Here is a 14,097-nt window from a genome sequence, read left to right as displayed (position 1 = left end):
GTTTACGTTGCTGCCATCTCCGCTCACCATGACGCGGTGGCTGGCGGCACCGTGGGAAAGCATAACCTCATCCGGTTCCTCAGAGGCGCTAGGCGAATTAATCCAACTCGCCCCCCTCTCACGCCCTCTTGGGATCTCGCCCTCGTTCTCACGAGCCTGCGATTTGATCCCTTCGAGCCACTCGATACAGTATCCGTGCTTTCCCTATCTGCTAACCACCTTCTTATGCGCACTCCCCCTTTTCAGGGTTAGTCCATATGTAATTCCATTTGTTTCCCCCTATTGGGTGCGGATAGATCCGAAGCATCCTCCCTACTGGGATGGCACGCTTCCCAACGTACTGTCGTATATTCCTAGAATTATCTAGACGCTAGCGACTCCCAAAAAAGATACCTATTCCGTAAAACTTCTTTTGAAGTAGGATAAGTTAGGGCCAAGGGCACGTTGGAGGACCACGCCTCTCGTGATCTGGGTGCGTCACGCTTGCCTGACCGCTCTCTCATGGTTAGTGTTGGTAAGGTGCAGTCATTATGGCGCTTTCAATGGGCTCCCATACGTGGATTTTAACAATCAAACCCACTTATAGTGCTGGAGTTCCCCCCGAAGGAGAACGTTCGAGGTTACTAAAGTAACCCTTCGTTCCCCTCCTCGAGGAACGGAAGCACTATACTCCGTCGCCATAATGACTGTCCCTTAGCTGTTAAAAGTCTCTTTAGCTTAAAAAGGATAGCGTCTGCTTGCGCCAGGCGTGCTTATATACTCAGTTGATTGCATATGCCGCACACCTGCGCAGGCTTGCGCTGCCAATTCATTCTTAATTGGCCCGTTCAATACTCTTTCAGACGAGTAGCTTCTGAACCGAACCTCCCATACGTGGATTTTAACAATCAAATCCACTTATAGTGCTTCCGTTCCCCTCCTCGGGGAACGAAGGGTTACTTTAGTAACCTTGAACGATTTCACACGTGTAGTCATTCTGTAGCTGTGAAATAATGAAAATCATTCAGCATTCATAAATGTGCTCAATGCCTGTCTGAATCGACTCCATCTGAAAACAACTGCACACCCTATAAAGCACAGTCCTGTAGTATAATGTTGAATAATGTATTTTCAATTGTTCAGTAGTTTGTGCATGAACAGCTATATGCCATTGAATGTTTTATTTAAATATTGATCTTCTCTTTACTTCAATCATAGAATCTTGAGAGCAAAATGATCAGATTTCTGAAGAATGAACTGGAGAAATTTAAGAAAATCTTACAAGACAAAAACAGAAAAGAGTTTATGAAGGACTTTAATGAGAACAGAAGCAGAATCACAGATGCAGCTCTTGATCTCACACTCTTCTTCCTGAGAGAGATGAAGCAGGATCAAGCTGCTGATACTCTCCAGGGTAAGAGACTCATGGATAGACCCACACAAAACCTGCAGATTTACACAGATTGTTAGCCCATCATTGAGTCTATTTATTTACCTGTGTGCATTTTTATTTATCCAGTTTTTATTTAATTTCAGTAATATTGTTGCCTAATATGAAAATGTTCATATGATTTATTTACAGTGCAGTTAGTAAAGTCATATTTTCTGTCCTTTAGTAGATCTGTTATTCGAGAGACTTGCTTGTTTGGCAATGAGTGGATCTATTTGATTTGTATTGTAAAGATTACATATTGTTGAAAATTATTATTTTACAAGTTAAAATGGTGTTATTTTTCATTTATTATTTTATATATTTAGTTTTTATTTTATTTATGACAATCCCAAAGGTATGATATTCCCAAAATCATTCTGCACTAATCTGCAGATATTTTACAAAGTTCTCCACAGAAATAGCAAAAAAAAATGTCTTAAAGTTCGCTACTCATGACTAAATCTCTCTGTTTCTTTGCTCCTGTGTTTAGGTGAGCTGTTCTTCATTAATCAGCTTAAATGTAGCCTGAAGAAGAAATATCAAAGTGTGTTTGAAGGAATTGCTCAGCAAGGAGACTCCACACTTCTGAATAACATCTACACAGATCTCTATATCACTCAGGGTGCGAGTGAACAGGTCAACACTGACCATGAGATCAGACAGATTGAAGCTGCTTCCAGACGTCATCAGTCACTAGAGATACAGGTTGAATGCAAACATTTGTTTGAAGCAGCTGAACAACACGAGCAAATCAGAACTGTCCTGACAAAAGGAGTTGCTGGCATCGGGAAATCAGTCTCTGTGCAAAAGTTTGTTCTGGATTGGGCTGAAGGGAAAGAAAATCAAGACATCAGCTTCATATTTCCTCTTCCATTCAGAGAGATGAACTTAAAGGAGAAAGAAAGACAAAGTTTAAAAGACCTCATAACTCAGTTTTTCCCAGAGACTGAAGGACTGAACCTTACAAGAAGCACACGATTCAAAGTCCTGTTCATCCTTGATGGATTGGATGAATGTCGTCTTCCTCTGAACTTTGCTGGTAATGAGACGTGTCGTGATGTATCTTCAGCAGTCTCTCTGGATGTTCTCCTGACGAACCTCATCAAGGGAAATCTGCTTCCTTCTGCTCTCATCTGGATCACCAGCAGACCAGCAGCTGCCAGTAAGATTCCTGCTGACTGTATCGACCGGCTGACAGAGATACGAGGATTCAATGATGCCCAAAAGGAGGAGTACTTCAGAAAGAGACTCACAGATCAGAATCAGGCCAGAGAAATCATTGATCACATTAAACAGTCAAAGAGTCTCTTTATTATGTGCCACATCCCAGTCTTCTGCTGGATTTCAGCCACTGTTCTCCAGAACATACTGAAACTGAAACACAGGGCTCATGCTGAAACACTGCAGGAATCTCCCAAGACTCTGACACAGATGTACACACACTTTCTCCGCTTTCAGATCCAGCAGAGCAGAAGAAAGTATGATGGAGAAAACACAGCAGATGTCTCCTGGGATCCAAACCTCATCCTTTCACTGGGGAAACTGGCCTTCCAGCAGCTGGAAAGAAACAATGTGATCTTCTATGAGAGCGATCTGAAAGACTGTGGCATTGACGTCGATAAGGCATCGGTGTACTCAGGCATGTGTACCCAGATCTTTAAGGAGGAGACGGGAATCATTCTTGGTACCATGTACTGCTTTCTTCACTTGAGCATTCAGGAGTTCATTGCAGCCCTTTATCAACATCTGATTCTAGACAATGACAAGAAGCAAGGATGGTTTTTTATACAGATAAGCAAAAATAAAGGCATGATCGATTTCCTGAAGACTGCAGTGGACAAGGCTCTGGAAAGTGAGAATGGACATCTGGACCTTTACCTTCGCTTCCTTCTCGGTCTGTCACTCCAGTCTAATCGACAACTCTTACGAGGCCTGTTGACACAGCAGGATGACAGAGACCAGAGCAAAGGGGAAATAATTGCCTACATCAAGCAGAAACTTGAAGGAAATCTGTCTCCAGAGAGATCCATCAATCTGTTCTACTGTCTGAATGAACTGAACGACCAAACTCTGCTGAAACAGATTCAGTCTCACCTCAGTAGAGGAAGTCTGTCATCTGCTGACCTTTCACCTGCCCAGTGGTCTGCTCTGGTCTTTGTGTTGTTGACCTCAGAGGAGGAGCTGGAGGTGTTTGAGCTTCAGAAATTCCAGAGATCAGACGAGTGTCTCATCAGACTATCAGCAGTCATCAAAACCTCCAAAAGAGCTCTGTAAGTCAAAGTGCTTCTTTCTTTCATCTGTAGAAGTCCATCTATTAGCCCAATGACTAACAGCATGGTCAAAAGTTAAATAAATGTAAGCCTTTTCTAGTGCTTCTGAAAAGCATTTTATTTATTAGAATTTATTTATATTCGTTTTTTAGCTCAGAATTTAATCTGACTCCAATTTTAAATGATCCTAAAATTTAGCCTGTATTTCTAATTGTAAGAACGGATCACATTCATCATTTATGACTTAATTTAGAGTTTAGATTTATATCTGTTCCAATACTCTTCAGTTATGTGTTTACTAGGGACCAAACATCGCTCAGACTTTCACAGTCCGGATTTTGCGTGTCTTCTCACAGACAGTATGTCGACATCCTAAAGTTAGTCAGAGGAAGTTGAGTTAGCTAATACTATAATATTCTGGTTGCAAATTGCTCACTCATCCAAGTTGACTTAGCCACTTCTAGACAACTTGCTAATTTCAGTGATTAGATGATTAAAGATCTCCATGCTGTCGTGTCAAAACAGCTCTGTACAGTCAAATGTGTCTCTAGAATCAAAAGTCTAACCATGTCACATCATAAAGGTAGCACAGACTCCACGTAATCTACTGGATATAAATGATTTCAGCAGGTCGCACACCAGAAGTGTCGCTCGGCGTCATGCAGCGCCATGTATTTTAAAACTCTAAACATGGGTTTCTATCAGGGTACACACCGGTGCCGCAAGTCGGCGGCTGTCGACAGCGCCCAGCCACTACTCAGGTCGCAGTTCATATTTCAGCCGCGCCACAGAGTGCCATCTGACCATTTTTATGTTAAATATTATGTGAATGTGCGCGTCTGGTGTGTAATACTTTACACTGGCATGTGCGCGCCGTGTCGCAGCGCTTCTGGTGTGCGACCTGCTTTAGGGTGCTTTCACACTAGCACTTTTGGTCTGCACCTGGGTTTGTTTGACGTCATAGTACAGTACATTTAGCTAGTGTGAACGTGTTTTCTGAACTCGGATGCGCACCCATGAACCGTACCTGAGTCCGCCTGAAAGAGGTGGTCTGGGGTACGGTTCATGCGAATTCTGGTACAGTTCACTTCTGATGTGAATGCAATTGTACCAAATAACGGAAGTGAACCGCCAACTGAACAACTAACTATCGTTCTCATAACTTTCGTTCGTGTATGTGTGTGTGTGTGTGTGTGTGTGTCACGTTTCGTATCTTGGTGACAAGTGTGACTGTGGAGAGTAAAGGTTTAGGAGAACTATCTCATAAGAAACCAGTAAGCCAGTAAATTACATTGTTTATTAGTGGAAATTGCACAAAAGTCAGCTATAAAATGAAACGGCACCCCAAAAGTTCTTCCTGGTGAGAGTTGAATGATCACACTGATGTTTTTTTTTTTTCATTCTGAAATGAATGAGTCCGCTCTGATTGGTCAGCCAATGTATTGTGCTGTGATTTGCAGATCGGCTTCACGTCACCAGGAAAAGTGTCACGGCTCTACAAGCACACACTTTTGCGCTGTGTAAACCCTATCAGTCAGAGTAGCTGTTAGCCGTATCAGTGTGAGCCTGAATCAGACAGAAAATGACACAGAGGACACAGCTGAAGCTCACGCCTGCTCTCTAAAATATCATCTGACAAGAGTCTGTCACATATATTCAGAATAAGCATGTGAGTCATATGAAACATTCTCATATCTTTTGCAGCATTGATTGGGCGGGTTTCATTAGCTTTTGGGCTGGAATCAGTCAGCTCCATCTGGCAACACTGATCTTTTGTGAGTTTATTATCTGAGATGAAGTATGCATTTAAAAAAAAACCTGTGTTAGGAGTTTAATAAAGAGTTGGGCTATTGGAACATTTGAAGGAAGCCATTTAATTGTGTTTTATTGACATTAAAACTATTAAATGCTAAAATCAGCAGATGTGCTCACTAATTAGTGAAGTTAAACCAGTCACTACAGTCAGATGTGCTTCTGTGATATATAGAATAACAGGTGAACAGCTGTCACTCATGTTAAGGGTATATTTTAATTGAGATCTATTTTATAAAATGGATATTTCTATAATACTGGTGAAACGTGTTTAATTGCATATTTATACATAGAGAAAGATGCTATGTGCATTTATTGAATTAATTATTTTGGTTTGCCGTGTCTGCGTCATGACGTCACCTCGCGCTTCAGTGGGTGACGCGGCCGTGATGTGCTTTATTCATAGTAAAGACACCATTGAAGAAGCCATCTCTGGACCGCTCTCTTTTTCACCTTTTTTTTTCTTTATCTTTATAAACTTCTTTACAGGTAAATGTAAATTAAGATGCACGTAACATTCTTTCGTTTATGTATAAACACTGTGTAGGGTGATATTAATGATTGATGGGTTGAATGCAGATCGTTTTATTCGACTTGGAGTATCACGAGGTTAGCATATCTGGAACACGTTAATATGAGTGCCTTGCGATTAGCGTGTTAGCCGCTACATGTGACCAAATACCAGTACTGTATGCCAACACAGTTTGTGTGTTTAAAATTGTAATGTTGTTACATGTTTGTAAGTTCTTCTAAACAGAAACTTGTAGATAATTGATGTATACAGTGCCTGAGTTATACATAATGGTTAAACAAATTAACCCTGTTGATGCCTTTTCTTTCTAATGAAGTATCTCAGATACTGGATAGCAGTTTGTACAGTTTGTAGGGTTTAACATGTTGACATCCTAGATTTAATGTCATGACAATGTTATATATATATATATATATATATATATATATATATATATATATATATATATATGTATATATATATATATATATATATATATATATATATATATATGTATATATATATATATATATATGTATATATATATATATATGTATGTATATATATATATATATATATATATATATATGTATATATATATATATATGTATGTATATATATATATATATATATATATATATATATATATATATATATGTATATATATATGTATATATATATATATATATATATATATATATATATATATATATATATATATATATATATATGGAGTTTATGTGTGCATTTTCAATAGCTTTTTCAATTTATGAGAATGTGTGCTTGTTGAACTGCATAGAAAGAGAGAGAGTTTAGCAAATAACTTTTTGATAATATTTACGTATTTCCTTTATTCTGAATTAGTGTGTGTGAACTCATTCATGTCTACATTTAGTGATCACAGGAAAGCAATAGCACTGTTATGTGTTGAGTTTTTGTTATAGTCTTATGCTTTAAAAATTCATTCATAGTAAAGACACCATTGAAGAAGCTATCTCTGCATCGTTCTCTTTTTCACTTTTTTTCTTTATCTTTATAAACTTCTTTACAGGAGTATTAGAAGTATTAGGAGTATCTTTACAACATATTGTGTTTGTCCTCTACACAGGCTACAGGGCTGTTATCTTACTGTTCGGTCCTGTGAGAGTTTGTCTTCAGCTCTACAATCCTCAAACTGTGTGCTGAGAGAGCTGGACCTGAGTAACAATGACCTGCAGGATTCAGGAGTGAAGAAGCTCTCTGATGGACTGAAGAGTCAACACTGTAAACTGGAGACACTGAGGTAAATGATTCTCCACTCTACAATAACTACAGTCAGTTACATATGGTTTACCAAATGTGGAGCCCCTTTCAGGTAAATTGGCAGAAGAATAATAAAAAGGGATGCAGGGATGTGATTTTATTCGTTTCTGCACATTGATAATGATTATATGATTATATCTATGTGTTGACTCTGAATAAAAAAGACAAAACTATTTAAATGTAAGCTATCGGTGATACTTGTGGATCCAGGCTGTCTGTAGAACGAGTTTTCTCCACTGCGTCTGTCATGGGTCAGCTGTGATCAGCGCAGTCATCAGCATCATCATCTCTGTAGAGGAACACGATGACCAATCACAGGTGTTTGAGAACTCGCTCAACAGTGCTCAAAAAGCAAACAGGAATAATAAATCAATGTCAGGTCGAGACAATGTTTATTTATAAAGCGCTTTTAAAGACAACAAGCTTTTACCAAAGTGTTGAACAAGCGCTATTTAAACAAAGGACAAATAAAGGACACAAGACTTAACAGAAGAAGACAAGACTATTGACGAACTCCAGCATAACACTGTATGACAACACTTCAGATGACTGATCTAGAGCCTGCAGCTAATCAATCTGACAGATTCTGGAGTGCATTACAGCTCTAAAGAGCATTTAAATGATGAATGATCTTATACAAAACAAATACATCTATAGAGATGCTATATTAGTATATCATTACACTCACCTGGGAAATGGAGGCCACATGAACGGTTTGTGAAGTGCACACAGCATGCCATATCATCTGATTCTTGTAGAAGACAATTCCAAAAGACAACTGACTGTGTAAAGCCGCATAAACAACACAAAAATACATCGAGTTCAGCAGCTAATCAGCCGGAATCAGCTTAGGTGAGGAGACAGAGACCAGCGAGACCTAGCTGTCACTCAAGTGGCCACGCCCATAATTATGCAGACTTAATATCACCTAATACAAAGGAAACGGATGAGTCATAAAAACATCTCCCCCTCACAGTTATCATGAAGGCTAATATTAGCCATATGAAGCTAAATGGTTCTTTGTATTTGTTTTTGTAAAAGCATTTATTCCTGCTGTAAAGTCGGCCATTTTAACAGTGGGCTCAATAGAAATCTGCTGTATATGGAGCCAGGACTAGCAGGATTACCATGAATTGCAGTTTCAGTTACTTCTGTGTTAGCTTTAAGAGGGAGAGTGAGAGATTACTGCTTGGTCATTGCTCTACTTATTTACTCAGTGCTATAGCTGAGCACCGTGCACTGTAGCACCATCTACAACAGTAAATCTACACTGCAGAATTCAGTGTAAAATGTAAGACATTATTTATAAAGACAGACAGGCCTACAGAATTATCATTAGAGTGTATGAACGTGAATAGCAGCTGATGTTTTTGATCTAACGGCCACAAAACTTGATGCTGAACGCTGTGAGTTTGTGTCAGGATGATGATACATGAGCAGACTTTATGAGCAATGTTGTACAGTATTACAGGCCGTGATGCTGTTTGGATACTTTCAGAAAATTGGCAACAAACATTTTACATACAAATTGTAAATGTAGGTTAGTTTATAATATTGTATCAATAGTATGAGAGGACTAGTTACCTACCTATCTCACTCACTATCCTTCAGCTTAGTCCCTGATTTATCAGGGGTAGCTACACAGCAGAATGAACTGCCAATTGTTCCAGCATATGTTTAACACAGCAGATACCCTTCCGGCTGCAACCAAGTACTGGGAAACACCCATTCACACACACACTTATACACTACTGCCTATTTAGTTACCTATTATTCCCCTATACTGCGTGTATTTGGACTGTGGTTGAAACTGCTACGTTTTACTTTTTTTTTAAAAAGTGTACTTTTTTAAAAGTGTAGTCAGTACTTCTACTTTTACCAGAGTCATTTTAAACTTGAGTATCTGTACTTCTACTTGAATAACGGATGTGTGTACTTTTGCCATCTCTGCTACAGTCAGATGTGCTTCAGATTATTAAACACAACAGATCAACAATATTCAATCAATATTGTGTTTGTCCTCTACACAGACTACAGTTCTGTAATCTCACTGTTCAGTGCTGTGAGAGTTTGTCTTCAGCTCTACAATCCTCAAACTGTGTGCTGAGAGAGCTGGACCTGAGTATCAATGACCTGCAGGATTCAGGAGTAAAGAAGCTCTCTGATGGACTGAAGAGTCAACACTGTAAACTGGACACACTGAGGTAAATGATTCTCCACTCTACAATAACTACAGTCAGACAGTTTCATATTAGAGCTCTTCATGCTTGAACATGTTAACCCTGGGTGATACTAAACCCCAGATAACTGGAATTCTGGTTTATCAGTGATTGTGTTTCACACTGCTCATACTATACCTGTAGTTAACCCTCAGGGGTCTGAGGTGATTTTGGCCCCTGAGATGTTTTGACATGCCCTGACATCTGTGCTGATTCAGCTACTTATTACACAGAACTGGCCAACATGTGTTTTATTAGTATTCAGCTCAAACTGAGCTACGATAATATGTGAGAGATATTGATGTACATGCTTGTGTTTTTTAGAAACAAATATTATGTGTGGTTAGTAGGTTTTAGAAGGAAAAAACCAGACTGAATGTGCCTGAACAAGACTTTAGAGTAAGCAGTCTTGTAGACTAGAATATTTACTGCACAATTATGTGAAATTATTCTGTTCTCTCATTCAGAGAAAACATTACAATGATCTACATTTTGTTAAGTTTGTTTTGGGTGATCTCAGCTGTATGTGTGAGTGACAATGCTCATGAATAATTCACACCTGAGAGACAACAGACACTCCCCCACTCACCCATCAAGGGCAGTGTACAGCAATGTCCATCTGCAGAAGCTAGCCCAAACTCAATGCTTGTTGTGTTACTGCTGTGTGACCATGTAAACACTCTGGGTGAACAATATACAGTGCTCAGCATATATAAGTACACCCCTCACTAATCTCTCTTTTACATTCATATTTTAATAGGAAGCTCTACAGTATTATATTTGTGCATATACAATAGATTAGCCAAATCTGGAGCTCATCTAACAAAATAAATCATGATAACGGTCTAAAAACTACTACAGACAAATTTATGTGTTATAGAAAAATATTAAATACAAAATTAAAAATCAAGAGAAGCAAAACATTTACAGATTAAGTTGAAATTTTGTAGCTTGTAATTTGTTTTTGCAGTATTTAGCTTGAATTTAATTGTATTATCTTTTAATTTCTGAATATGTTTGGTGATTAAAATATGATTGTCATGAATAAATCTGTTTAATAAATGTGTTCTGTTTAAATGCAGCAGAATACACTGCCTATATTGACTGAGAAATGGAGGAAAGTCTTGATTTTCAGAGTGGGCTGTCCTCCATTATGCTAAGTGCTGTATGTGTCTTATACAGCCGCACATATAATATATATTTGAAATGGTGTAAAACGTGTTCGCCAAACTCTCTTGTGCATTAATCCAGCATTTAATAATCATTTCTGAATGAGTCTGAGACACTGAAGTAGAGGAATGACAAACGCTTTAAACACAAGAATAAATCAGATTTAAACATGAAAAACAATTACTGTTAATCTAAATCATATTTGAAGACCTTTAATATAGATTTCACTAATAGTTGCAGTCTTAGTTCACTGTTGGAAAACTTTACCAGGTTGTGTCTGTCTGTGGGTGTCAACATTCAACATTTCTGTGTGAAAGGGAAGCTCAGCAAGAACACAAATAAACATTATACCAGTGTTAATCCTGTTTCAGAGCAGAACAGTGGATCTGGAGGTGTGAAAGCAGCAGAGTTAAACGCTAAAGTCAAGCTGTTTTGTGTCCTGCTGAAAGTTTGAGCTGCTCTCATATTTGTGCAGTTTCAGTTTCTTGAAAACAAATAAAAGTCTCATGATAAAGTGTGTGAAATAATCCTGATTACTCGCTCATCTAAAACAATATCTGGTAAAGGCTGAATGTGAAGGAGAGTCAGCAGTCATGAATATTGATCAGATGTTTCTCTCCTGACAGAATAAAAGTCCCCTAATGGAGCATCAGTGTGAATGTGACTGTGGGTCAGGTGATGAACACATGAAGAGAGCGGGTTTGTGTTTGTCTGAGCTCATTTTGTTTTAGTCCACAACAGAATCACAATATAAATGATGAAATCAGCTCATTTCCTCTTGTGTTTTATACATGACTTTAAGATGATCTTCTGAGCTCAAGTGTGTCTTCTTCCTCCTCACAGCAGACTTTACAGCTTGATGTGGTGTATTATGAACAATGTCTTTGCTCTGTACACTTCTACACAGCAAATTTTAGATAGTAGATTTTACTACCTTAGAGTTAAAATTAACACTCTCTCAGTGTTTATATGGGAACCACTATAAGTGTTAAAATAACACTTTTGAAAGTGTTAAAATTTTTAACACCCAGAGTGTAAATTAGCAAACTCTTATTGTGTAAAATATCTGTTAAATGTATGTCAAAATACTGGCAGCAGTGGTTGCCAGTAATCTGCTGTTTTCAACATTTTACATTCGTAAATTCAGTTTCCAGAATATTTCTGTTAAAAACAAATCCCATAGTCTGTATTTTTCATTCGAACACACGTAAGCCTTAAATTCCACAGCAAAATCCTAACTAGTGTCCTCACTACAGAGGGCTGAACACTCAGACAGTAATGAAGTTAATGAGACAATTAAGTGTCTAATTAAAGGAGGATTGAGAATTATTGATGAACAACTGTTAACAAGCAGAATCACTGAAGGACAGAAAAACACAAGCCAAAACCAAAGATGAAATCAACTGAGAAAAAAAAAACTCTAAATAAAATAATAATCAATAAAAATAAAACAAATTACACAATAAAAAATGTTATTTTTCAACATCTTTAAAAAAAACTCATCACTTTAAACAACTTATCATGGAGCTTCACCTATTACTGACCTTTGACTTTATTTCTGTCATGTGAACAAAAGCTCTTAATGAAATTTCTGTTGTTCATTTGAAGTCACCATGATGGAGGACAGAGTCTGCTTTAGTCAGGCTCTTGATTTTCTTTCTATAAATTTCTTTTATTTTGGCTGCTGTAGTTAGTGTTAATTTCACTATTTACACATATAGCATGGAAAGCTGAAAGAAAATTAAAGTGTCAGTCTGAAGAGATTATTTATAATAACATAGTCTTCCTTTCCTGCTTGTTTTCTAATTCAATATCATATTAGTTATATGTGAGAAATAAAAAAATATACATAAATTAAACCACTGAAGCTCCAATAATATAAAATAAAATAAAAACAATATTTACAATGAGAATGTTTAATCTATGGCAGAACTCAAAAACACCCAGACATCAACAATTAGTCTTTGATTCTCAATAATGGTGACAAACAAAAAAATTAAAATCAATTAAAAAAAAAAACACTCTACTGAAATATCACCTCCCAAAAACAACACAAAATACAGGAAAAGAAAGAGATTGTAAGAACATAAAGCTGCATAATTTATTCATGCTGCAATGCATGCTGGGAGCTTTGTACTATTCTGGCACCCAGCATGCATTGCGGCATGAACTATGCAGCTTTTTTTTTTCAGCAACCACGGTTGAGGTTCATATCCTGATTCTTGATGCCTGTGTGTCATAAAGAGCAAGCTGGAGCTTGAATGTTTAGTGCATGACACTCTAATTATTAATTGCATCCTAATTGTTTGTTGAATTTTCTATGAAGAGCAGCAGACTGCCAGTATTATTGTCCCATGCAGCTTTAATACAACTATATTTGCATATCTTTATGAATACCTCAACTTAATAAATACCTGAAATTATATCTATAACAATTAACCATAAACAGTATAGTTTCTCTTGACCTTTTTTGCTATAGCTGATGAGTTTTAGAAACACAGCTTTAGCAGTCAGAGAAACATTAGGATATAAGAGTAAAGCTTCAAGAGCTCAAATAAGCAGCCTCTGATCTCTATGATGGTGAGGTCAAATGAAATATTTTTAATAAAAAATAAATAAACCTCTGTTCATTGTCAAATATTCTTACAGAAATGAAGTCAAACTGTAATCAGTGAAGCTGCTTATACTATTATTTATTGGAGTTGTTTAATCCTCTGTTTTAATTCAGTTGGTTTGGTGTGAGGCTGTGTCTGTAGTTTTATTTCTTCCTTCAATTTCTTATTCCTTCAGTGATTGTGCTTGTTAACAGCAGGTGTTCAACAGCAGGTGTCTGAATTCACTTATTTGTGGTCATTCACTCTGTCTAGTGGACTAAACTAATTGACCAATTTAAGGGCCAGGTGAATGAGGGTGTGGTGAGATTTCAGACACTCTGATTAGTTTCTCAAATACAAGGGTTTTCTACAAAGGTAGATACATGTTACTCTGTGTGACAAGGAGGCAAATCAGCTTCTAACGCCGAGAGGGTTATTTTACCTTTATCTAACTCTAGAATTTTAACACTTTACTCTGAATTATCACAACACTTGAAATTTAACACCAATGAATTTGCTGTGTACAGATGATGTCGAGTCCTTGTTGAGTGTGTGTGTGAGTGTGTTTGTTGATGTGAGGGCTCGATCAATAAGGAGAGCTAATCAGGATGTGTGTGTTCATCACTGCTGTTGACATGAGCAGAAACAGCAGTCAGCATCTTCACAACACAAAGAGATGTGTGATTGTCCAACTGTGTGATGTGGACTATTGCTGTGTTTGTAGATTGTCTGGCTGTATGGTGACAGAGGAAGGCTGTGGTTTTCTGTCTTCAGCTCTGACTTCAAACCCCTCACACCTGAGAGAGCT

General features: G+C 37.6%; 1 protein-coding gene and 1 long non-coding RNA gene across 2 annotated transcripts in view; one reads left to right on the top strand and one right to left on the bottom strand.

The window, feature by feature from the left end:
* LOC141381964 (uncharacterized) overlaps positions 1-14,097 on the bottom strand; it is a 1,176,553-nt gene that overhangs the window by 1,134,468 nt on the left and 27,988 nt on the right. The gene's annotated exons all lie outside the window — the stretch shown is intronic.
* Positions 1,270-14,097, top strand: part of si:ch211-207e19.2 — a 15,832-nt gene continuing 3,004 nt past the window's right edge. The window contains exons 1-5 of the mRNA XM_017355358.3: positions 1,270-1,393; positions 1,902-3,681; positions 7,113-7,286; positions 9,337-9,510; positions 14,014-14,097. The exon at positions 14,014-14,097 is cut by the window's right edge and continues 90 nt beyond it. Of these exons, the coding sequence (XP_017210847.2) occupies positions 1,285-1,393; positions 1,902-3,681; positions 7,113-7,286; positions 9,337-9,510; positions 14,014-14,097 (2,321 nt within the window). The 5' untranslated portion in view covers positions 1,270-1,284. The remainder of the gene's footprint in view (positions 1,394-1,901; positions 3,682-7,112; positions 7,287-9,336; positions 9,511-14,013) is intronic.

Source organism: Danio rerio, chromosome 4, assembly GCF_049306965.1.
Source record: "Danio rerio strain Tuebingen ecotype United States chromosome 4, GRCz12tu, whole genome shotgun sequence".
Classification (NCBI taxonomy): domain Eukaryota; kingdom Metazoa; phylum Chordata; class Actinopteri; order Cypriniformes; family Danionidae; genus Danio; species Danio rerio.
This window is presented reverse-complemented; position numbering and strand designations above follow the sequence as displayed.